A 25,221-nucleotide genomic window follows, 5' to 3' on the forward strand; every position below is an offset into this window, starting at 1 on the left:
ATGCACACACACACATGTGGACGCACACCACCCTCCTGCCCGCCTTGGCGGTTCCAGTGAGAAGGGCCAGAGGGGGAAGCAACATTTAAATGAACCTGAGTCAAGAAGCCAGAGGCATGGTTGGGGAACGCAACCCCCTCAAACAGCGGCCTCCCTGAGCAATGGTCACCCTGGAGTCAGGGGGCCCCTTCACGGCCTCAATGTGGGGAAGGTTCTGCTGGAGGGGGGCGAGGTGGCCGGAGGTGGGGCACCCTCTGTGGGGCTGAGTCCATGAGGGTGGCGGCTGGGGGGTCCCCATGCTGGGTCCCTGAGCTCCCCACCCCACTGTTCACCTTCGAGGGCTCTCTGGAGCCCCACCAACATGCCACCTGGATCCTTGGGCCACCTTGGGATCCTGGGTGGGGCAGCCACCACACCCCTCGGTTCTGCCTCTGCAGTGCCCACTGGAGCAGCCACCTGGGGGGGCGGGGCAGCCGGCAGTGAAAGGGGAGGGGGGCTCTGGCGGGCCTCGGGGTGCCCGAGCGGGTGACGTACAGTCTGCACAGCAGGGCCACTGCAGGCCGAGGAGTGAGGCTGCCAGGGAGGGCTGGAGCCGGTCCCGGGGGGCTCTGCTGAGGGGGTGTCCGGAGGCACCCGACGGAGCCTCCCACTGGATAGGCCCGATGACAGGTCCCCGGCCCTGCAGCCTTCGGCCAGGCCCCCCCGCAGGATCTTCGGTCTCGGCCTGGGGGGGCCCTTGTGCCTCCAGTAGGGCAGGTGTCTGTGGGCAGGGCCGCTGGACAAGCGAGGGCCCCGGGGGAGTCCCTTGGGCCCTGCGCCCCGAGGGCGCCTCCCGAGTCGATCCACCTGGGTCCTCACAGCGGCCACCTCCTGAGCCAGGCCGGCCAGGGCCCCGGCTAGACGGTCCAGCTTCTCCGAGAGGGCGGCGCCCAGGCTGTGGAGCTCCTGTTGCAGGGAAGCCCCACAGGGGCACGGCGGCCACGGGGAGGTACCGGGTAAGGCCCCAGGGACGGCGGCTGCAGGCGCTGGCTGGGGCACACCCCCAGGAAGGGGCTCCCCGTCGGTCCCGGCTGAAACCAGAGCGGGATGAGGTGAGTGTGTTCAACTGCCAGGACCTTCCCTCCCCCGAGGCCCTCCAGCTGGTGTGTCTGTCACCCTGCCCACTAAGGGAAGGAAGTGTCCTGGTGACTCAGGCTGGGCAGCATGGAAGGCTGCCCACCTAATTCACGGGCAAGATAGATCACAGGCTGGGTCTCCAAAGACACCAAGCTGGCTTAGGACAGTGGCCTCCCCACCTCCTAGGAAAAGGACTGGTGGGTTCCTATGCTACCTCTGGGCCCAACCGCTGCCTCAGAGCAGCTAATTCTGCCTCTGGAGGGTCAGCGGGCAGGGCCGTGTGCAGTGTCTAGAGAGGGCCCAGGTGTTTCTAGCCGAGAGACAAAGGGGGCCGCATCAGCACCTAGCACTATTTGCTCTTCAGTCCCTAAGTCGTGTCCAACTCTCTGCGACCCCATGGACGGCAGCACACCAGGCTTCCCTGCCTTCACCATCTCCTGAGTAGCTCAAACTCATGTCCACTGAGTCAGTGATGCCGTCCAACCATCTCATCCTCTGTCGTCCCCTTCTCCTGATTTCAATCTTTCTCAGCATCAAGGTCGTAGTCATAAGCAAACCACAGGGGTCCCCAGCCCCTCCTGACCTTTACCCTCCCTAATCAAATTACAGACATAGGACTTAAGTTACTTTAAAAAAAAAAAGTCACCTACTCCTTCACCCAAACTTCTCCCGGACCTGGTCTTCACCCGAGGCCAGCCTCATAAGGAAGCCCCGTTACCACCTGGAGCTGCAGGACAGACCTGGTTTCAGCCATGTCTGAGTCCCCAGACCGGCTCCGGCCTGAATCTCCCAGGACCCCCAGGGCTTCAAACAGCAAAAGTGGAGACTGGAGCCCAAGGACTCAAACGCTGCCCAGCCACGTTCTTCAGGAAAGATCTCGGCTAAGGGTCAGCAACGGTGCTGCTGTCCCAGGTGTCTTTCTACCCAAGATGGGGCAGTGAGTCCATGGGCCTTGGGCCAGCTCAGCACTCCTAACAAACAGCTGCACTTCCAGCCAGGCCAGGCCCATGACACGCTGGAGCCCCCACTGTAGGCTTCAAGCGTGAGGATCTGGGTGCACGGCCCAGAGTGGACCGGGCACCGAGCCCCGCCCGCCCACCTCTGCTGTGGTCTGGAAGACCTTCCCAGGGTTCGGGGTACAGATGCCTCTCTGGGGACCTCCCCGCCTGGTCACTCACTACTGACCCTCATTATCCCTACCTGTTCTCTAAAGTCCCCTCAAACCCCAAGCTTTGATCCTGGATGCATCTATTCAGTGTTTCTTTTGCCTCTAAGAAGTGTCTGCGTCCTTTCATAAAATAGCCAGCTATTCCTATAGGAAAACCCTGAAATGAAATAAGCCAGCTGAAGGGGACTCGACGTGAGGCTCTTCCTACTTAGGACCCAAAGGAGCCTGGAAGGCTGTTCAGAGAAAGCCTACCCCAGGCTGTGGCCCCGGGGGTTCTCACCAGCCCACCCTGCCAAAAGGAACTGAGCAGCGGGGAAGGAGGGAGGGGTGACCGTGCAGACGCTGAGCCCCAGCCGCCCCCCCACCCCGTGCCTGTGGGGCTCCCGATACTTGGGGGGGCCGGGGAAGCCCCAGCTCACCTGTCACACCTGGTCTTCCATCCCCAGGCCCCAGGCCCCTGGACTCTTCACCGGCCGTCGGCTTCCAGGACTGGGGCCCATGGGCTGAACCAGGAGGCTGGCAGGGCCCAGGCCCCGGCCTTCTTCCCAGCTGAGCGGCAGGGCAGGGATGCACAGCGGACCGCACAGGAAGAGCACAGAGCATTTCTGGTGTGGCCACGCACGGCTCCGCCACGGCCACACTGACAGGGGACACTTGGACATGGCCTAAAGCAAAACGAAACTTTCAAGCACTGGTGAAATGAGACGCGAGAGGGTTACACTGGGCTTACCAGGAAGCCCATCTCTGGTTGAATGGCTGGCTAGGGCCCGCGGGCTGAGTGAGGGTGGACATTGTTTCCAGAATCTTCTGCGGCTCTAGCATGAGGCCTCTGGCTCTCCCAGGAGGCTGGAGAGAGCAGATGGAGAGGGCCATGCCCCACAGGTCCAGCCCCCGGTGAGGCTCCTCCAGGGACGTGCTAGGGGCCCTGTGGATCCATGCCCGGCCCACTCTGCTGTCTCCTGTCAGGCCGACGGGCAGGAAGGAACATGGGGACCAGCCAGGGCCTGTTCAGAGGTCAAGGACTGGGTGGAGTCACTGGCCTGAGTACAGCAGGGGGGCCACCTTCCCAGACCTGGCAACCCACCCACCCTTACCTCCTCCGGCGCTGCCCAGGGGGCCAGGCGGTCCCAGAGTCTCCAAGCACACCTCTCTCCAGGGCGAATGGGACCTGCCTCCCACCTTCTCTTCTGCTTTTCCTGCTGGGAATGATCACTGGGTCAGGACTGGACTGAGAAGCAAGGAGGCGTTGATACATATATATATATGTATGCTAAGTCACTTCAGTTGTGTCCAACTCTGTGCGACCCCATAGACGGCAGCCCACGAGGCTCCCCCGTCCCTGGGATTCTCCAGGCAAAAACACTGGAGTGGGTTGCCAGTTCCTTCTCCAATGAATGAAAGTGAAAAGTGAAAGGGAAGTCGCTCAGTCTTGTCTGACTCTTAGCGACCCCATGGACTGCGGCCCACCAGGCTCCTCCATCCATGGGATTTTCCAGGCAAGAGTGCTGGAGTGGGGTGCCATCGCCTTCTCTGATATGTACGTATATATATACATACATATATGCATGCAGGCATGCTAAATCGCTTCAGTCGTGTCTGACTCTTTGCGACCCTATGGACTGTAGCCCGCCAGGCTCCTCTGTTCATGGGATTCTCCAGGCAAGAATACTGGAGTGGGTTGCCATTTCCTTCTCCTATTATATATATCAAGTTTACTGGGCTTCCCTGGTGGCTCAGACAGTAAAGAATCCGCCTGCAATGCACAACACTCGAGTTCAATCCCTGGGTCGGGAAGATCCCCTGGCAGAGGGCATGGCAACCCACTCCAGTACTCTTGCCTGGAGAATCCCATGGACAGAGGAGCCTGGTGGGCTACAGTCCATGAGGTTGCAAGGAGTCAGACACGACTGAGCAATGGACACTTCGACTTTCCAAGTTGATTACCAGGTCTTTAAACACACTCGTTTGACACCCCTGGGGCCCCTGGCAAGAGTCAGGCCAAGTGATGAGTGGGACTGTCTTTGCACCCATGGCCCTCCTGGGGGACACGCTCCCCTCCTCCAGAGACCCCGGGCTCACCTGCACTGAAATCGCAGCGGTGCCCGGGCTCGCGTCTCCTCGAGCCTTCCCCAGGGCTGCAGCCAGCACGGGGGCCGCCACATTGTGGGGACAGGGTGCCAAGGCCCTTGCTGCTGGGAAGATGGTCCCTCTCTGGCAAAAACAGAGCCGGGGTCAGGGTGGCGCTCACACGCCGAGGCCGGGCTCCTGGTTCCCCTCTCCCCCCAACAAGCTCACCCTGCAGGGGGTGCTGCCAGAGCTCGGGTTCCGGCCTCGGGTCTTCTCCTTCTGAGCTGCTGATGCTCGAGCTGGAGCTGGAGCGTGGGCTGGGGCCCAGGCCGGCCAGGCAGGCAAAGCGCAAGGGCCCCCCAGGCAAGATCCCCTTCAGAGAGTTCTCCAGGCAGTGAAGCGGGGAAGGCTTGGTGGCTGGCCCTAGGCAAATGGCAACCAAAGAGCCCTCTGTCCATGAGCCCAAGGACAGGCCGGAGGGCCTCGGCCTCCATGGGCAGGCATGCAGAGCTGGTCCCCCTCCAGCTCAGCCCCAAACAAGCCCTGGGGGAGCCTGAACAGCATCCCATGGCCACGGGAAGCGGAAGGAAGCAAAGTCAGATGCTGGTCTGGCCCCCAGCCACTCTGGAAGGCCGCGGCAGAAACTTCCAGAAGCTCGGGTTCCGAGTGACCCTGGAGGCCACTAACAGTCTGGTTCCAGCCAGGCTCTGGGTCTCATAAGCCAGGCGGCCCGTTCTACTTGTGTTCACTCAGGACCAGCAGCCTACGGAGAGGCTCAGTCAAGTCCACGGGAGGCCCCCCGGAACAGCGCTTGCCTGGAGGGAGTATGACAGATACCTGCACTTTCTCAATTAGGTCAGGCCTGACCCGCCCACTTCAGCAAATCTAGGCAAGGATTCCGCTGTAAGTTCAACTGAACTGCAGCAGCAGAAGGAGGAGACCCCCACCCCCCAACCTCAACCTCCATCCCCAGGCAACTAGAATTAAGGAAATAACCGGTCCTTCGCCCAGAGAAACCCAGCCTCTGGATGAGAGCAGTGCTTTCCCCACTTGCTTTCAGCACACTTCGGAGCGCTCCAGCCAGCAGGCTTCCGGAGACGCACGCACACACCCTCCAGCCAGCAGTCCAGGAATGGCTGAGACAGTGAAGGAGTGGAGGAATAGGAGGGGAAAGGGAAAGTCTATTCTCTCATCAAAGATTTTACACGGAGGGGAGGAGACACGCGAGCGAGTCCCTAGGCAAGAATCCCGCTCACCGTCTCGAAGCCACCTCCACTGGCCTGGCCTGGCCGCCCCGAGGTCTCTGGGGCCTCGTGGGGAGCAGGTGGGCAGGGCACCAGAGGCAAGGGCCTGCGGGCTGGCCAGTCGGAGGCTCCTGGCGGGCACGTCGCCCCCACGCTGTCCCAGGTGGGCTGGTTCACAGGCCTCGCCCCTCAGTCCTGTTTCAATGAGAAGCCAAGAGGCCCATCAGCTGGGAGCCTTGAGTTAGCACGCAGGCCAGGGAGGCGCTGTTCAGAAGACAAACTCTGGTCCAGGACGTTGGATGACACTACCGAAGTGGGACACACCCTGGCCCTGCAGATGTTCCCAGGGCCACCCTCATCCTCCAGGATCTCGTTATTTCTGGACCCAGCTACCCAGCCTCCCGGGAGCCCCCACAGCTCAGCGCCATGCCAGAGACCAAGGCCAGCATACAGACACCCTGTTGTCAAGGCCCCAGCTCAGGCCTGGACTCGGAGCAGCACTGGGGGGCTGGGTGTCCAGGCCCACCGCACCCCTCCACCCAGGAGAACAGCGCTATTGGCCTTGTGGCCTCCCACGAACCTCTGGCCAGGCTGCTTCCAGAAGGTTGACTCATCTCAGGCCGGGACGTGGGCCTGCCCACATTACCTTCCATGCCTGCTGCCCAGTTCCTGGGCTCCACTCGCCATGGCCCTCCATCTCCAGCTGAGGAGCAGGGCCAGGCAGGCTGCAGCCGGGGCTCAGGTATCTCTCTGAGACAGTTCTCCAGGCCCTGGAGCGGGGAGCTTCCCACTGGGCTTCCTGTGAAAACCCAACACTCACGGTCCTGGCCAGCCAGAGCTCCGTCCTGTGAACCCCAGGAGCCTTGCCCGTGTCCCGGGTCCACTGCAGCTGGGGGCCCTGGACCTGTCACACCAGCTCAGGGCACCCAGAGGGAGACCTGGCCCCAGACCCGTGTCAGCCCTGCCTCTGGGTGGCCCTGGGAGAGGCCCCCTCATCTTGACCACCTACACAGAGAAGCCAGTCAGCAGGCCACCGGGCCAGTGACGGGGGAGATGGGCCCTGAGGCTGGAATGTTGTCAGTTATTCACTATTCACATGACTAGTCAAAGAGGGAAAAGGGTACAGATGCAACAGGTGAAGAAGGAGAACATGAATGCATTTCAACTCGAGGATAAAAACACACTGCAGAAATCCTATTTCTAGTGACAGCGCTGGAGAAGCTATAGCCACTACATGAACTGAAATTCTAGATAAAGGAAAAGCCCTCCCCTTCCACATCTCAGCCAAGCTCTTTCCAGAAAAGCATCTTTGCTGATGCGGGCGTCAGGCAGAGAAGGGGAGAAAAGAGAAGCTGCCAGAGGTCCAGGCATCGTGGGGCTGGGACCTCAGTGTCTCGAGAGGAGTCCTGCATGTGGCTTCCCCACGGATGCTGCGGGGTTCTGGGGCAGCACAAGGAGAGCTAGGGGGCGGGGCTGGATGCATCCACAAGGCGGCATGAAGTCGCCTGCTGTTTGGGTGACTCAGAAAACAGGTCTGCCGATAGAGAACACTCGAGAAGGAACCACAGACACTGAGCAGCTGCAGGAGAGAGGGAAGGGGGCCCGCGCAGCGCCGAGGACCCTAAGGCCAAAGGGAAGCGGGAAGACAGGGAGCTCGGTGGAGAAACCGCGAGAGGGATGCTCGCCCACGCAGCATCCCTGAAAGTGCAGGAACCGGCAGCAGGGGTGGCTGGAGAGCAGGGGAGGGAGGCAGACGCCACCGACCCTCTGCAACCTAACCGCAGCTTTTCAACAAGACGAAACGAGCACAGTACCTACTAAAAATTAAAAAGCAAAGTCAGCTGCCTGTTGGGAGCTAAAAGCTCCCCTACCCGAGGGGCTGAGCTGTGGTGGGCGCAGGAACGCGGGCCCCAAGCCCATCCGATGGCCCCGGAGGGCCCAGCACAGTGCCCCGGGGGGTGCTTCAGGCCTTTCCACTGACAGAGTGAGGCCAGGACACAAGGTGAGCCCTGGGGAACCGGGTGTCCATGAACAAGGCAGATGGGGAGCCCTGGGATTATTCAAGTGGAGAAAAGGGTTGAGGTCCTGCAAGGTCCCCTCACGGAGGGACCCGGGGGAGCACGCATCAAACACACCCTTCCAAGATGGTTTTACAGTTTTCCCTAAGTTGGAGAGTCAGTCAGATGTTACAGACACTGACTTCTTCAAGGCTGGGATAAAGAAGTATTTGATGCTTCTAGTAAGAATGCGTCTAGTAAGAAGCATCAAATGCCTTCTAGAGATCTTAGATGTTGTCCTGCCTCTTCTGAGCCAAGTCACTAAAACAGACCCCCACCCCCCAAAACAAGTCCTGCGTCTGCTCTCTGCGGCCTCTCCAGGCGCGGAAGCCTGGCTTGGACACTGGTCGGGTCGGACACGTGGCGGTGGGCAAGGACGCTCCCCGCCGCCCTTCCCCAGGACCCACTCCCAGCCTCAAGCTGGCCATCTCACCTTTTCCGGGCCGATGCCCCTGGCTGCGCTCAGGGCTCTGGAAATCTAGGTCCCCGTCAGAGCTGCTAGATGATGAGAAGCTGCTGGGGGTGCCTTGGGAGCCCAGGGGCAGGGCCGGGCTGTCTCTCATGCAGCCCTGCAGGCCCAGAGCCGGGAGAGGCCCTATGACCACCTCTGTGGGGAAACGGCACAGCTGGCATCGAGGGGAAACCACGGGCCAAGAGATCCCCTGGGCGCTGGGCTGCGGACAGGCGCCCCGCCCCGCCCCAACGCCTCTCCCGTGCGATCTCCCCTAAGGTTAGGGTGCTCATGGCCCTGATTAAAATCCAGTAGCTTGTTAACCCACATAAACCCAACTGCTGGCCTCAGGGGCCTAGAGGGTCAGTGAAGCTCTCAGAGGTGGCAGGGGGCAGAGTTTAACTGGCTTCCACCCAACACAGGGGTTGTTGGGGGGCAGGCATGAGAAGGGGCTAGGAGACAGGGGCATGTGTGTCCCCCGCTTTAGCCTGGGATGAGGAGGGGGGACCTAATGGCATCCTCAGCATTCCCCCCACCGACCCGCTTCCGTGCACAAGGACAAACGCCACCCTGAGCCCATGGTGCGGGCTACCTTTGCTGTGTGGTCCGAGGCGTGGCAGCTCGGGCCTCTGAGACCCGGGGTCTCCTGGCTGGGGGCTCGGGACCAAGAGCTGGCCGGTGGCTGGGGAGGCAACGACCCACTCAGGGGAATGCCCCTCAGACAGGCCTCCAGGGCTTCCAGGGGTGAGCTCGAGGCGCTGCCGGCTGGGACGGGGAGATGGCCCGTCACCATCTCTGGCCCATCTCCCCCCCGGCCCAGCCCCGGCTGACTGCCCGGCCTGCCTGCCTTCCTCAGGGGTGGTGAGTCCCACACCAGGCGTGGGGCCTGCCAGGCAGGACGCCCTTCCCTCAGGGCCGGCTCCCATCAGCTCTCTGCTCCCCAGTCTGGAGGAGTGATGCCAGCCAGCTGTACCCAGGCCCAGGGGTGGGTGGAGAGAGAGCCACACGCAGTGGGCAGCTTCCTGACACTTGGGGATTCTCTGCAAAACCAAGGCCCTTCTAATGGAAGGCTCCCTGGGCAAGGGCCTGGCTTAAGGAGGATGGAGATTAAGGGATGGGACGAACCACTTGGAACCCTGGAGAAGGAAATGGCAACCCACTCCAGTATTCTTGCCTGGAAAATCCCATGGACAGAGGAGCTTGGCGGGCTACAGTCCATGGAGTCACAAGAGTCGGACACAACTTAGCGACTAAACCACCACCACCATCACCATCTCTTGGGAAGGATGCCCAGGTGGACGCCTCTGTCCACGCATGAGACACCCAGGTGCCCCTTCCCTGTGGGCTGGCAGAACCTTGTTGGGGGCCTGAGAACCCCACCTGGGAGGACTTGAGCAGATGAGCCCAGGCCTCACCTTGAGCTGCAGGGCCCCAGCCGGGCACCCGGACCTGGGTGGGGGCAATGTCTTTGACATTCCTGGGGCTGCTGGCGGCAGAGGGGCCGTGGGGCTGCTTGCTGAGCTGACAGGATGTGGGCTCCAGGGGTCCCTGGGCCCAGCTGCCCTCCACCTTCACTGCAGAGAGCATGCTGCCGGCTCCAGGCCCAGGCCCCGGAGGAGGAGTCTGGAGGGGTCGGAGTCCTGTGGGAAGTCACTCATGAAGTCTCTATAGGGTCAGGATGGGGTTTCCACAGCCCCCAGCTTCCACAGCCATCTCAGCTCCAAGACAGTCACTGCCCAACCATCAGGAGATGGACCAAATCCCACCTCCACGTCTAGAGGTTTCTACCGAGGGGTGATGCCAAACCAGCCCACCCCAGGAGCACTGAGTCAGGGTCCTGCTTCCGAGGCCAGCAGCCAAACAACTCTCAAGAGTTCTGGAACACCAACAACCCATGGTGAACCCAAACGATCACAAGAACCCCCGCATCGGAACGAGCCCCGGAATGTGCACTGCCCAGAGCTCTGCCTTCTGCTTTTTGTCTCTCCCTCCCAGCGATTCCCTCCTTCCTTTTGGAATCCTCAGCTCCTACTATAAGAGCCAATCTGGAACGTTTTCACATTGATGCACCTCCCACAAGCCCAGCTCCTTCTATAGCGTGAGCCCCAACGTTTGGCCACGCCAGCCAACACACTGACATGCGGGCCCGAGTGTCTGGTGGTGGAAGGTCTGCTTAGAGCAGAGAAAGGAAACAAGCGATGCCCAGGGGCTCCCTGCCCAGCCAGCGGCCTTTACCTCCAGAATTCCTTTTCCAGGCCCCTGGGTCCTCCTGCAGCCGTGGGTCACTGGCTCCTAAGGGGCTGGGATGCCTGTCCCGAGCCTCGGGGATCTCCTTCAGACAGTTCAGCAGGCTCTGGAGGGGACAATCTCCCGAGGCTGCCTCTGTCTTCACTACAGGAAAAAAGGAACACGCGTCCCCCTAACCCAGTGACCTCAGTCTTGGTGACAACAACCGAAAGAGGGATCAATTAAAGGTCCAAGGCCAGAAACCCAGGGATGTGGGTCTTCTTGCAACTCACTCAGCCTTGCGCGGGGCCACTGTCTTCTTAGCGCTTGGTTTAAAAATGCCTGGCTACACCTCCCAGAGCTGGCTGGGTAAAAGGAAGATGAGGTTCTGCTCTGAGAACAAATGAAGGAAGTGGGTGGCCTGGCTCACTACTTGGAAATGGTTCTCCTGGCCTTGAGCAGGATTTAATTTGAGGACGCCCAAGCGTTTTACAAACACTTATGCACACATCATTAGTGTGCCTAAGCCTCAGGACAGTCCTCTAAGGTGAGAACAGTTACCCTTTTTACAGATGGGAAACCGAGGCTCGAAGCCTCAAGGAGCTTTTCTCATTCTGCCCGGCTACCAAGCTTCAGAGTTCAGGGCTGGGGCTCCAGTCCCCACCATATCACCCCCATCCCCAAAGCCCATCCCAGGGATCCCGCATAGTGTCAACAAGAAGTACCCCTCAGCCTCTTATTCTCAGATGTCCCACCTTAGGATGAGTCAAGAACCCATAAGAATCCAGGGCAAAATCTATTTCTGGTTTTCTTCCACAAGTTGATTATGCTGACCACGCTGTTCCCTTAACACAGCCATCTGGCTCCAGAAATGTGACACTAGAGATACTGGAGCAGCCAAGCTGGCAAGGATCCTTAGGGAAGACGTCATATTTTACAGAGAAGTATCTACAGAGAGCAACTGGAGCTCTCCACAGGCTCAGAAACCTTGGCCCAAGGAGACAGGTCCGCAGGGACTCACCGGCCCAGGGCGGGCCCCCAGGCCCCAGCTCTGCCCTGGTCAGCTGGGAGGCACCCAGGCTGGGGGCAGGTGGCGGTGGCGAGCTCCGTGGTCCCTCGGGGCCCTGGGGCCCAGGCTCGAGGATCTCCTTCAGGCAGTTGATGAGGCCTTGCAAGGGGCTGTGCCCAGGAGAGATGCTCACAGCTCCTGCAAGGCCAGCTGCGGTCAGGTTTCCCACCCATGACCACAGGGATGCCATCTGCCAGGTAGGACCATCAGGAGGCCCCAGGTGAGGGCCACATGATGCCTCCCCACCTGCCCCCCATCCTCAGCCCCACCCTCAGGAAAGCTGGCCCCTCACCTGCCCCCAGGGTCCCTCTCTCCGGATTCCTGCGGCTCTTGCTACTGCCCTGACTGCAGGTGGCGGGGCTGGGCTCCCGGCCAGGGGCTCCTGGGCTCCCCTCCTCCACAGGCCTTGGCTTGTCGGCAGTTTCTGTTGCAGCAGAGACAGGCAGGCCTTTCCAGCCCAGGCTCCAGACCCTGAGAAATTGCCCCTCCCCAACACACACACAGAGGATGGGCCTCCCCAGCTTTTAACTGCTCCCCGAGGGACAGCTGAGTCCTGGGAACTCGGTGGCTCAGCCAGCTACGACGGGCTTGTTCCCAGAGTCCATCCTAAGGTGCAGGGTCCTTCCCCATTTCCTTCCGGTGTGAATGTAAGCACAAGACTGCTCGCCCCGGGGACCCTCCCGTGAGGGTCTCTGATTGCCTCCTCAAGTCAGGCCCCAGCCTTGCACTCAACATTTCTCAAAGCTGGACATGTGGGACTCCAGAGCAAAGGTGCCAGCTGATGCCTGAAACTATGAGCTAAGTGGGGCATGCTTTTCTTTTTTTTGGTGGCCACCGGCATGTGGAATCTTAGTTCCCTGACCAGGGATTGAACCCACGCCCTCTCCATTGGAAGAACGGAGTCTTAACCACTGGACCACCAGGGTTAAGCCCCTGCTGCTGCTGCTGCTAAGTCACTTCAGTCGTGTCCGACTCTGTGTGACCCCATAGACGCCAACCCACCAGGCTCCCCCGTCCCTGGGATTCTCCAGGCAAGAACACTGGAGTGGGTTGCCATTTCCTTCTCCAATGCATGAAAGCACTGGCTATTTTATGCCATATTAATTTAAAACAGTTTAGATAAAAATAGACATTTAGACAAATGTAAAATCTGCACGCATTTTAAAAATAAACTGAGACCCAGAGAAATTCCAAAGGCCAGCCTTGTCTTGCCCCACTGTTAGGGCTGCCCTGACGAGAGGTCTGAGAGTCAGGTCCGCAGACACGCTGCACACAGCACTCCACGAGTGAGGCTGAGCATCCTGAATCCTCTCTGGTCCCCAGACAGAGGCCAGCACCAGGCCTGCTCCACACCTCCCCCAACTCCGCCCCACTGAGGAGCTGGACCCAGGTATAAAGGAAACCAAGTCCTGGAAAAAAATCAAGAGGGTGTGGGCCCCCTGCACTGAGTCCTACTCACTGATGGGAAGGGGACTCCCCGGCCCCCCGGCTCCGGGGGTGCTGCTGGACGAGCTGCCGCTGGGCGTGGCGGCCAGGCCAAGCAGGCCCATGGGTGTATCTGGAAGGCAGCGGAGCAGGTCTCGAAGAGGGCACGTGTCCTCCGTCACAGCTGCTGAGGGGGGTGCGGGGTACTGGAATTAAGCCTGGCAGGAGGTACAATGCCCCGACACTGCCCCATGCTGGCCCTTCCTTGCCATGTTCCACTAACAACGACCAGGATGTCAGTAACCTCTGCCTTGCCATCCCTGGGGTCCGAGATGTAGATTCAGTCTGTGGCCTTGTTCTGATAAGATCGTCCCCAGCTGACCATCAGCTGAGGGGACGCAAAGAAACCCTGCAGGCTGGGGCTGGGGGCAGAAACTTCTGGGGAGGCGGGAGAGCCTTGCAAGCTTGGGGGAGGAAGAAGTCTGGTAAGACGGGGAGAGCACAGGCTGTGGGGGACTCGACCGCTGGGCACTCATCTACACAACAGGGACGGCCTCATCCACCACTGTAGGGCAGGACGCAACGGGGGCCCCAAGGGCGTGGATGAAGCCGGGTCGAAACCACTAGAGAAAGTCAGAGGCCACAGTCTCTCCCCCGTCCATGTCCTCTCAGGGGACCGGCCTGCCACCCGGGCATTCACATTAACGGGTAATTCCACCCAGGGGCCAGGCGGGCAGCTTGAACTCATCTGTGGGACGCAGCGGGGCCCGCCGTCAGACTCACCCTGGGAGCTCACAGCCACCCCATCCAGGCTGGCTCCCCCACTACTCTCGGGGCTGCCTTCCCCGAACAGGAACTCGGGGATCTCCTGCACGAGCTGCACCAGGGCGCTGAGGTGCAGGCTGTGCTGGGGGGTTCCTCCTGCCAAGAGACCACAGTGAACTCCCGCCCCCTCCCCCAACATCAGTCGGCACGTGCTGCGTCTCACGTAATCCTCCCACCACGGGAGGGGCTGCAAAGGAGACACTGATGTCCACAAACAAAGAGAACCTGGGTTCAAGGCAGGTGCCCCGCGCGTGGGCACAGCAGGACCAAGACGCTGGGGGCTGCGGGTAACAGAGCTCCTCTCTGCTCTGTCCCTCAGTCCCTGTTGGGCCATGGAGGGGACACCAAGGGAGGACTGCCTCCCCATCTCCAGCCACCATCCGGACTCCTGCCTCTCCTGCCAACCCCTGGACCACATCCACCTCCCCCCCGAGCTCTCTGGACCTTCAAGGGCTGCAACTGGCTCTGCTTGGGTGGCCGGGGAGGGGGCCTGAGGGGCAAAGACTCTCCCAGGGTGAGCCCAGGCTGCTTCTGAGCGCTTCACACAATGAGCAACAGTATACCAGGTTCCTGGTCCAGACGGGTTGGGGTGAAAGGTCAGGGAGGGGTGGGTGTGGCGAGGTGGGGAGTGCTGAGGTCACAGTATCCTGTACGGAATGAATCCAGGGGCCGAGGACCACGCGGTGGGAGGGACATGAGTGAGTCCACCCGGGGCCCAGGCGACCCAGGGGGTCCAGGACGCCCCCCCGAGGGGCTCTCATCTGCACAGATTACTCACCCAGGGGGCCTCCTCCCTGGGGTGGCTCCTGCCGGTCTCCAGCACGGCTCCGGGCCCCCACAGCTCCTCCAGGCTCTGAGGGAGATAGGAAGGCCGAGAGGGGGAGCGGCTCCGCCGTCCCTGGGAAAGAAAAGAGGGACCGTCCCCGGGAGTGGAAGCCGGCCTCCACCCTTCTACATCATCACACCAGAGGCCCAGGCACCCAGACATCCAGGCACCTATGTACATGTGTGTACATGCATTACATGTCTATCCATGTGACTTTCCAAATCCCATGTACATGTGTATACACGTCTATCTGTGTGACCACCCAAACTCCATGTACATGTGTGTACATGTGACCACCCAAACCCTGTGTACATGTGTACACACACGTCTGTGTGATCACCCAAACCCCATGTATATGCATGTACATGTCTATCCATGTGACCACCCAAACTCCATGTACACGTGTGTACGTGACCACCCAATCCCTGTGTGCATGTGTACACGTATGTGTTCGTATGACCATCCCAAACCTGTGTACATGTGTGTACATATGTGTGTCTGTGTGACCACCCAAACCCCAGGGACCATCAGAACTTCCAAGACCAGTGCCATTGTGCCAGCTGTTTGGCACCCCCACCAAATCACACCCAGACCCTTGGTACTGTCCACAGTAACAATGGCATGAAAGACCCGAGAGGCGCCCCCAGCTCAGCGCCGGCTCTCTGACGCCACCTTGTCGTGTGAACGAAGACTAAGGCCCCACAAGACACCAGAGCTCCCAGGCAACCCTGGGCCCTCGAGTTGCTGCGCCGGCACCCTCCCACCCGACAACGGCCCTGCTCCTCACCCAGGGAGGCCAGGGTGTCGTAGTTCTCCCGCATCACGTCCAGGTAGAGCGCCCTCTGGCCCTCCCCCAGCAGCCGCCACTCGTCCTTGGAGAACCGCACGGCCAGGTCCTGGAAGGCGATCGACACCTGTGGGCACAACCTCAGGGCAGTTGGCTCGTTCCCTCCCAGCAAGGCCGCCCAGGAGTGGTCCTCGGCGTGCTGACCCAGCCCGCATCCCCTGGTGGACACGGCGTGGGCACCTGACACGTGGAAACAGGCAAAGGGGCAACGGGACAAGAGACATGTTCCCAAAAAGGCATGCTGATGTCTTCACCCCGGTAGCCGAGAATGTGGCCTTATTCAAAACTAGGGTCGCTGTAGATGAAATTAGTTAAGCTAAGGTCATAATGGACTAAGGTAGGTCTTTAATTCAATACCTGGAGAAGGAAATGGCAACCCACTCCAATACTCTTGCCTGGACAATTCCTTTGGATGGAGGAGCCTGGTAGGCTACAGTCCATAGGGTCGCAAAGAGTGGGACATGATTGAGCAACTTCACTTTCATTTTCTTTCACTTTAATCCAGTATGACTGGTGTCTTTCTAAGAAGAGGAGCACAGACAGACCCACAGGGAGGAAAAATCCATGTGACTAGGGAGGCAGGAGTGATGGGGCCACAAGTCAAGGAATCCCCAGGGCCACCAGATGCTGGAAGAGGAAGGCAGGATCCTGTCCTAGAGTCTTCAGAGAGGGCATGGGCTCGCCAACATTTTGATTTTGGACTTCTCCCCTCTTGCACTGTGAGAGATTAAATTTGTTGTTTAAGCCCCCACCCCCGCTTTGTGAAAGTACTTTCATGGCAATCCAGGGAAGCTAATACAGAGAGTCTCGTGGCCTGCAGCTCGGGCCCAAGAAAACGTCGACTCCAGGATGGGAACTCCAGCCAGCCCTGAATTCACCATGCTATAACAGGTTTTTTAAGATGGTGATGGAGGAGACAGGATGGCTCTTGAGCACAAATAAATGATAAATAAATACAAATAAATGTGTGTGTGTGTGTGTCGCTCAGTCATGTCCACCTCTTTATGACTCCATGGACTGAAGCCCACCAGGCTCCTCTGGGCGTGGAATTCTCCAGGCAAGAATATTGAAGTGGGTTGTCATTTTCTTCTCCAGGGGATCTTCCCAATCACTGAATATTCACTGGAAGGACTGAAGCTGAAGTTGAAGCTCCAACACTTTGGCCACCCAATGTCAAGAGTCACTCATTAGAAAAGACCCCAATGCAGAGAAAGATTGAGGGCAGGAGAAGAAGGGGGCAACGGAATGAGATGGTTGGATGGCATCACCGACTCACTGGACACGACTTTGAGCAAATTCCAGGAGATAGTGAAGGACAGGGCAGCCTAGTGTGCTGCAGTCCATGGGGTCGCAGAGTTGGACACGACTTAGCAACTGAACAACAGCTCCTGCATTGCAGGCAGATTCTTTACCATCTGAGCCACCAGGGAAGCCACTGCCAAATGGCTGAGTTTAATAGCATGGCCCTGGCTGTAGCAGCAGGCGGGGAACCCAGCAGAGCTGAGTGGTGATTCTGTTGACCAGCTAATTCATGCCAACAGATAGCTTCTCTACTTAGCAAACCAGGTAAAAAATACTCTGTGTCCTTATCTTCTCCCATCAGAGTTTACTACCTAACCACTGAAAACACAAAAGAGCTTTTAGGTTCAAATAAGGTTCACAGTTCCCTTTATTGAGGACTGAATTTCTCACCTGATCTTAGATCGACTAAATCACAATGGTGTTCAGTGCTTTCAGAACCCAGAAGCTGACATCTTCAAGCTTCCCAGATGATTCTGACACATTCTAAGTTTAGAATCAGAGTGCTGGGGAAGAGCTGCTGTCCAGTTACTGGCTCAAGACTTGGGTAGACCTGCCTGGGCTGCCAGAAATGAAAACTACTCCGGTAAACGGGACCCTCTCCTCCCCGCAGGGGAGAGCTGTCCACTATAGCATGTCTGTGAACTACAACTCACCGACAACTGCAGAATACCTTTAAGGGGTAGTGAACATTTAGTGCCAACTTCTAGGCTCACATGGTGAAGAAGCTGTCTGCAATGCAGGAGCCGCAGGGAGATGTGGGTTCAATCCCTGAGTCGGGAAGATCCCCCAGGGAAGGGAATGGCCACCCACTCCAGTATTCTTGCCTGGAGAATCCCATGGACAGAGGAGCCTGGCAGGCTACAGTCTACAGGGTTGCAAAGGGTTGGATACCACTGAGTGACTAACTCATTCATTTTTTTTTTTTTCCATTTACAATAGGGGGCTCTTCAATTTCTACTTGAATACCCATAGCAACTATGGGGGCTCACCACAGTCCTATGGCTGGCCTAATCTGGCATTAAGAAGTTCTGGGACACAAACAAGCAGAGTGTGGAGGTTTGAGCTTACCCCAGGAGCCAGGTGGCTGGAATTCCAATCCCTGCTTTGCTTCCATTTAGCTCTGGGCCCAGTAAACTCATCTATAAAAGGAGGATCATAAGAACCTCTCTCATAGGGATGTTGTGAAGAGTAAATGAATTACTGTGAGAAAAGTGCTCAGAACAAATGCTGGGATGTGGTTAAGTGCTATGATTCCTGCTCCTGGAGCCAAATCTGTCTGCCTCACATCAACTGGCAGGTCACAGTCGGTCACCTCACACACCACTCCTGACCCCAAATGCCTCTTTGTCTCCTGGCTAAATATACCAGCTCTTTTAGACATCCGGAAGAGATGGTTTCCAGGCCACTCGCCACCTCAGCCAGAAGATAAACTCTTGTCCAACAAAGTTGGGAACAGGAACTGACTGTGGCCAGGGTAAGTGGGTCCATCAGTAGCAGCCCCTACCCAGAAAAAACAGAGGAGTGTGTGTGTGTGTGTGTGTGCGCGCGCACGTGCACAAAAAAGGTAGGGAGCAAGCACAATGGGCAAACCCTCAGGCCACAGACTTGGCCTGCGGGTCCTTCCCAGGGCAAACCCACTTTCCTGGCGTGTTTCAGGCTCAGCCCTGAGCCCTGCTGCCCCCACCTGTGGGCTGTGCTCCCACAGCCCCTGGGCATTTGGGAGTCACGTCAGGCAGGAAGACAGGAGGCGCACCCTGTTCCTCTCCATCTGACTGTGACCTACTAGCCCCCAAGGCCACAGCCAGGCCCTTTTCCATGAAGACACACAGCGTAAGGACACACCCCAGGACACTGGATCTGAACGATCAGTGATCCAACCCCTCGCTGTATAGAGAAGGAAACTGCGGTCGGAGGAGGCCTGAACATGGGGCCCATGGGCACATCTGAGCAGAGATGGGGGTGATGGTGGAGGGTGTCCGGCTTCCTAACTGTACGGCCAGATCTGAAAAGGAGACTGCCCCTGCTCCCACAGCAGCCAATCTGCCTGTTGTTGTTGTTCAGTCACTCAGTCGTGTCCAACTCTTTGCAACCCATGGACTGCAGCACGCCAGGCTTATCTGTCCTTTGCCATTTCCCGGAGTTTGTTCACACTCACGTCTATTGAGTTGATGATGCCATCCAACCATTTCATCCTCTGTAGCCCTGGCTTCTCGCTTTTTCCCAGGAGCTTGTGGGGCATTAACGCCATCAAGGTCTTGGCAAAGTGATGCTCTGCCTGGCCACAGACTGCCCCAGCCCCTCATCACCACCCGCTCCTGGGCCCTCAAACCATGGAGTCGGCAGTTGCCTGAGGTTGGCCCAAGCTAATGAGCCACAATTACAGAGCTGGCTCCAGGCTCCCCCAAAAGGACGTCCAGCAACTCCCCACTGGTATCCTCAGGTTTCCTAGCACCTTCACTGCCCTGCACACAACTTGCACCCGACACACTGGTCCCAGGCTATGACAGATGGGGCTCCCCCTGTAGCTCTCGGACCTACATATCTCACCTAATGGCTAAAAACCTGGGGCCCTGTTCATGCCCTCCCCCAGCCGGGACCCCAGGATCCTACCAAGAAGGAAAGTACCCAGATTTACTCTTTCTCCTTGGGCCTCCATGCCCATCGCTCCCAGGATAATTTTTAAAAGCCACGCCAAGACAGTGTGAGGCTTAACCCAAAGGAATTTCCAAAGATGGAGCTCCGGCTCCAAGTCCCTTACACGGAGGGGACGGGGAGAAGGGAAGAGGAGGGGTCCCAGATCCTGGACTTGCCTGCACCAAATCCTGCGCACCCCAACCCCCCACGCACCTCGCCCGGCCAAAGTTAGCGGGTCCCAGGCTCGCCCCCCGCCCTCGAGGCCCGCACAGCGTCGCACAGGGCAGGCCCGGCCAAGGCGATCGTCTGTCCTCCCCGGCTGCCGGCGGGGTCCCGGCTCGCGCGGCGCTGTCCTGGCTTGCCTTACCTGGCCCGCCATCCTGGACTCAGTCTCTGCTCCCGACTTCCGGCACGGCGGGGGAGCACTCGCTCCGTCAGCGATCTAGGTCGGCGCAGGAGGAAATCCGGCCCCGGGGAGCGGGCCGCAGGGGAGGGGGCAGGGGTAGGTGGGCGTCCGAAGCAGCCCAGAGCACCGCATCCCAGGAGAGTGGGACCAGCCCCCGCGGCCCTCCGGGCGCAGGCGCGAACTACATTTCCCAGAAGGCGCCGCCTAGCCGGCCAGGAAGGCGGGGGGCGAGGGGAGGGCGGGGCGAGCCTGGCGGCGCCCCCTCCCCACTGGTTATGCCGAGACCCGGTGAAGCTTGCCAGGGGAGGGGCTTGGCGCCGGGATCGGCCTTGTGGCCAGCTCGCTGTGTGCTTGCAGGACTAAACCCGTGCATCCACACATCCATCCATCCATCCATCCTTTCTTGCATCCAACTTTTACTGAACGATTCCTATCCGCCAGGTGGGGATGCTCGGATTAAACGGGATCCGTCTCTGCCAAAGGACGCATCCCGCAAGCCCACCGTGACTAGGGAAGGGGTGGGGGAAGCGGACCCCGAGAGGGGCGGAGGGGGCTGCAGGCTGGACCCCGTGACTTGGGTGGTGGATGGGCCGGAGTGGCCGCCGGACCCCAGCGCGCGCTCAGGTCTGTCCCCCGGCTCCCGCGCTCACCCTCGCCTTGACCAGGGAGCCACCGTACCTGTGTGACTATTTGCTGCTCTGTTTTGTTGATTTGTAGACGTTCCTGGCACGGAGTAGGCCCTCAGATAAATGTGTTGAATGAATGAAGCGCGAGCCCACCATTCTATGGGTCAGAAAGGACGCAGAGAGGCTGGAGGAGAGTTGTGGACTCGGTGCGGGGGAGACGATCCCCGGCTGGGCCTCATCCCAGGTCTGGTGGACCCTTGTTAGAACAGCTTAGAGAAGGCGGGCTCGTGGGCTAAACCAGCGGTTTGCAGAGGCCGAGGAAGCCGGGGTCCAATAGGAGGCGACGCCTGCCGCCCGGAGAGCCTTTCCCCACGCCTGCGCCCCCGACAGTTCTCTTCCTCTGGACTCAGAGAAAGGGAATTTCTTGCCCAGAAATCCCAGTGTTGGTCCCTGAGGGTCTAACCTCCGTGGGTCTCCGCTGGCCTTGCTGCGGGTCACCTCCCAGAACTTTGGGGTACAATGTTGACCACCTTGGCCTGGCCTCAAGGAAAGACTGCGTGGGTAGAACACCCCCAGTGACTGTCCAGCCCCTTCCTTGGACAAAGCCCCCTTCTCCACACCCAGGGAATCACTGACACCGGACCCATGTCTGTGAAGCCCACGGTCCTGAAGATCTGAAGATATCACAAGGTGTCAGGCGGTGGAAAAAGGCAGGTGCAAGTTCAACATCTGCTCTCAGGATTCCTCAAGGCCACAGTGCCCCTTGGTAAGTACCTTACCTGTGCTTGGTGCCTAGGGCCCTTCTTGCTGAGGTCAGCTTTCTCCTGGTAGGTATCCCTTCTCTCAGCTCATCCCACATGCCACCCTTAGTTTCAGAATCTGTAAACTTTAAAATCCCTTCACTTAAAAAAAAAAAAAAAGGAATATCTCTACCCAAGAAAGATATGTTTCCTTAAGCATGTACAGGCTTGGTACCTCTTTGATTCAACCTCCCCCTTACCTGACCAGGCTGGGGCCCCAACTGTAGACTCTGGGTCAACAATTGCTTGAAGCAATTCACCAACATCCTATGTGCTGAATGACCCTGTTGCCAAAACTCAATTTGCAAATGGCCAGTTCTCCCAGTGCCTGAGAAACCTCTTTCCTACCTTTAAGTTGTAGTTGTACCTCCCACCCCATGCCGGCATCCACCTTGGCTTCTGTAACTGCCTTGTAAAATGATTGTGGAGAACTGTCCTAAATGTAGATCAGTGTTTATTTGGCAATTCTGCACACAAACAAAAGGAGGAATGCAAATGGAACACAATTTTTGAAGATTTTCAATAATTCAGATTGGTTTTTCAGCAACTCAATGTTCAGTGGTTTAACTTTCATGTACTTTGCTTTTGGCTCTCTGGTCATTCTGTGAATTGGCTTTTGGTGAGCTAGCCAGCTACAGTTTTCCCAAATAATTTAGCTAGCTTCCTGTAGAGATGCTGTCTACTTCTCCTTGTGAAAACAGCCACAATCAATTTGAGTATTTAAATATTTTCTGATTTTTGTTATTTCCTTTTTTATCTATTAAAGTACTTTTTAGTTTCTGAATGCATGTCTTTAATGATGTTATATTTTTGTAACTGAGTTTTGCCTTGCATTAAAAAAATGTAGTATGTGATGCTCATATTTTTAAGGATTTTCTGATACACACTTTATGTTCAAGTTATGCAATAAATGTTTCAAAGTATTCTATGTTTGCTTCAAAAGAGTACATATGTGTGTGTGTGTGTGTATGTGTGTGTGTAGAGATCAAGTTAGTTCTATTACATCAAGCTTGGGTTGTGTTATTTATGTCTTCTGTATCTTTTTTTTTTTTAACTTTTGATCTATTCGTTACTGAGAAAGATGTGTTAAAACCTCCTGTCAATCTTGTGCATTTGTCAATTTCTTCCTGTATTTCTGACAATTCTTGCTTTACATATTTCGACACTGTGTTTACAAGTTTAGAATTGTATGTTCCTGGGAAAGTGTTTATTTTATTATTATGAATTAATTCTCTTTATCCTTAATAATACTTTTAATCTATACTCCATTTTGCCTGACTTAGTATTGCTACATTAACTTTATTTTTGATAGTATTTGTTTAATATATCTTTTGCCATCCTGCTTTCAAACTTTCTGAATATTTATATTTCAGTTGTGTGTTTTATAAGAGCATGTAGCTACATTTTGTTGTTGTTGTATAATCCAATATGACAATCTCTATCTTAATTGCCAAGTAGTCTATTTACCTTTATTGTGTTTAGTAATACGTTTTACTTCATTTCTATCATCTTATTTCTTGCTTTCTATTGATAATGATTTTTTTCTGTGCCTTTTCTACATTCTTTCCTCCTATTGGATTGACTAATTTTTCTTTACTCACCTTTTTTATTCTACTGATTTGAAATTTATGCCTTCCTTTTCTATGCTTTTAGAAGTTACTCTTTAAAATTCTTATACACATATTTGTTTTAATATAGTCTAATTATATTTTACAGTTCACTCTCCTTCTAAACAATAGAAGGACTTTAGTATATTAATTTGTATAATCTATGCTATTTAGATTTACTACCATGGTTGCTAGTATCTTCATTCACTATTTTTTCTCTTCTTTTTCTTTTCTTCTGGGTTCTATGTTTTTCTTTCTGAAGTACAACTTTTCAAAGTTCTTATAGCAAAGATAGATATGTAAGAAGTAAAGGACTTCAGTTAAATACCTTATTATTCTCTCACTCTTTAATATCTGAGCTAAGTAGAGAATCCCCAGTTAGTTACTCTTGTTGTTGTGCTTAGTCTTTACCACCCCATGGCCTGTAATCCACCAGGCTCTTGTGTCCATGGGATTTTTCATGCAAGAATACTGGAGTGGGTTGCATTTTCTCCTCTAGAGGATCTTCCTAACCCAGGGATTGAACCCATGTCTCCTGCGTCTCCTGCATTGGCAGGCAGATGCTTTGCCACTGAGCCTCTTGGGAAGCTCCAGTTACTTTTACACACTTAATATTTTGTTTCATTGTCTTCCAGCTTTCATTGCTTCTGTTGAAAAGTCTGCTGTCAGTCTAATTATTAGTCCTTCTCACAAGAATTGTCTTCTCTGTCTGACTGCTTTTAAAATCATCCTTTGTCTGGGTATTATGAAGTTTCTCTGCAATGTACCTAGGTATGGATTTATTTTTATTTATCTTTCTTGGAACTCATGGTTCCTAAATCTGAGGCATTGTATTTTTGTACAAGTCTGGAAAATGTCAAACATTGTATCTTTTAATAGTGCCTCTCCTCCATTATTTTTTCTGTTTGTAGAATTCATATGTGATATTTGTTGGAACTTTCAATTTTATTCTCCACCTTTCTTAGCCACTCCTTTATGTTTTGCATTCTTTTAGACTTCTGTGCTTTGTTCTTGGTCATTTTTTCTAAGATTTCTATCCCATTTCATTCCCAGATTTCTCTTTTCTCTCTCTCTCTAACTGCTCTAAACTATTAATTTCAATTATTGTATTTTTTATTTTAAATGAATGTCCTTCATCTCATTAGAAATTATCTATTCTCATATATTCAATTCCTTATATCTCCAATAACATTAACCATACTTAATTTATAATATCTGTTTGATAATTCTGCTATCTGACATTCTTTATTTGTCTAATGGTGTTCATTCATGGTAGATGGATTCCTCATATATTTTACTATTTTGAACTGTGAACTCATCTTAATCCAGGTTTCATCAGCAGAGTTCTGTGGGGCCTCTTGAAGGCATGCCCGTAAGAGTTTGTGTTTGCTCCTTCTGGGTACTCCAGAATCACTGTTAGCCTGAGTGCACGTTTAAGGTTAACTTTCAGCTTGGGAAGTGTCTGAAGCATGCAGCTGCTGTAAATTCAAAGCCATAACATATGTGGGAGTAAATCTGTGGCTATGAATTCTCAGGGGAGATGCCTCCTTCCTGCTGAAGAGAGAAAGGCCCCTTGTCTTCTTTGTGCTGGTGTTTTCCTAGTCCACCCTTTCACTAATGGTGTGGCTAGAGGGGATAAAAACCTAATTTCCTGGACTGAAATGGCTATTAAGACTCAGGTAAGTAGGTTATATCACCACAACCATCACAGTCCTTCTTGGAGGGTTTTAGTTCACCCTCCACCCCCATTCCTAAGAGATCTTTACTGCTGTGAGAGCTCAGCAAGACCTATGAATGGATATTTTCGCTCTTTCACTTTACATTTCTGGACATTCTGAGGTAGGAGGAGTTTTAGAAGATCAAGTCTAGCATATTGCTGGTTACAGAAATCCTTTTCTTTTATTTTTTCCTTTTCTTTTAAATTAGCACCTTTCTTCATTTATCTAGTTATCCTTACATTCAACTGACCAGTTCTTCACTTGATTCCCTTGCTCACCACAGACAGTTCCTGCTGTGCTCTGTCTCTCCTGTGTCTGGCATCAAGTAGAACACAAATATGTCTTGAGTAAATGGATGATTCTATGAGAGCCATTGCTCTTATTTCTGTAAGCTTTGTGGGGATAGCGTGGGGGTCAAAGAGCCCATGCCACTACAGGGAAGATGGGTTAGGAGCAGTGGTGTGCTTGAGCCTACTTGCACCAGAGAGGCACTTCAGCATGTCTTCCCAACACCATGATCAGCGATCCTATGTTTGTGGCTTGACATTGGATTTGGTGAGATTATTTATACTGTGAAGTTGGAAAACACTGCAAATCAATGCTTCCCCTCCCCTCAAGAGCTGGTTGTTAAACACTTACCAACACAGCACTGACTTAGGGCAATGAAAACATGTAGAAACATGCCTATGTAGAACAAGACCAGTGGTAAGTGAAATAAAAAGTCATAGTTGGAGGAACGTATCACTCTAGAGTTGTGGTGTTCAGAGATAGGGTTTTAAGTTACCCCAGATTTGAGAAGACTTGGTA

At 55.4% G+C, this 25,221-nt stretch overlaps 1 protein-coding gene across 1 annotated transcript; it reads right to left on the reverse strand.

Annotated features, from left to right (window-relative positions):
- Positions 1 to 8: 8 nt before the first annotated feature.
- Positions 9 to 19,826, reverse strand: KRBA1 (KRAB-A domain containing 1). The gene is given in 19 exon segments (XM_010843864.1): positions 9 to 1,070; positions 2,704 to 2,949; positions 3,379 to 3,483; positions 4,364 to 4,495; positions 4,580 to 4,774; positions 5,608 to 5,790; positions 6,242 to 6,394; positions 8,086 to 8,259; positions 8,696 to 8,764; positions 8,767 to 8,868; positions 9,519 to 9,743; positions 10,339 to 10,494; positions 11,351 to 11,536; positions 11,691 to 11,822; positions 12,858 to 13,010; positions 13,607 to 13,744; positions 14,427 to 14,546; positions 15,262 to 15,388; positions 19,625 to 19,826. Coding segments are annotated over 19 exon segments (3,489 nt in total). The 5' UTR covers positions 19,637 to 19,826; the 3' UTR covers positions 9 to 189.
- Between the last annotated feature and the right edge of the window lie 5,395 nt (positions 19,827 to 25,221).

Source organism: Bison bison, unplaced genomic scaffold, assembly GCF_000754665.1.
Source record: "Bison bison bison isolate TAMUID 2011002044 unplaced genomic scaffold, Bison_UMD1.0 scf7180017864191, whole genome shotgun sequence".
In the NCBI taxonomy this organism is placed as follows: Eukaryota; Metazoa; Chordata; class Mammalia; order Artiodactyla; family Bovidae; genus Bison; species Bison bison.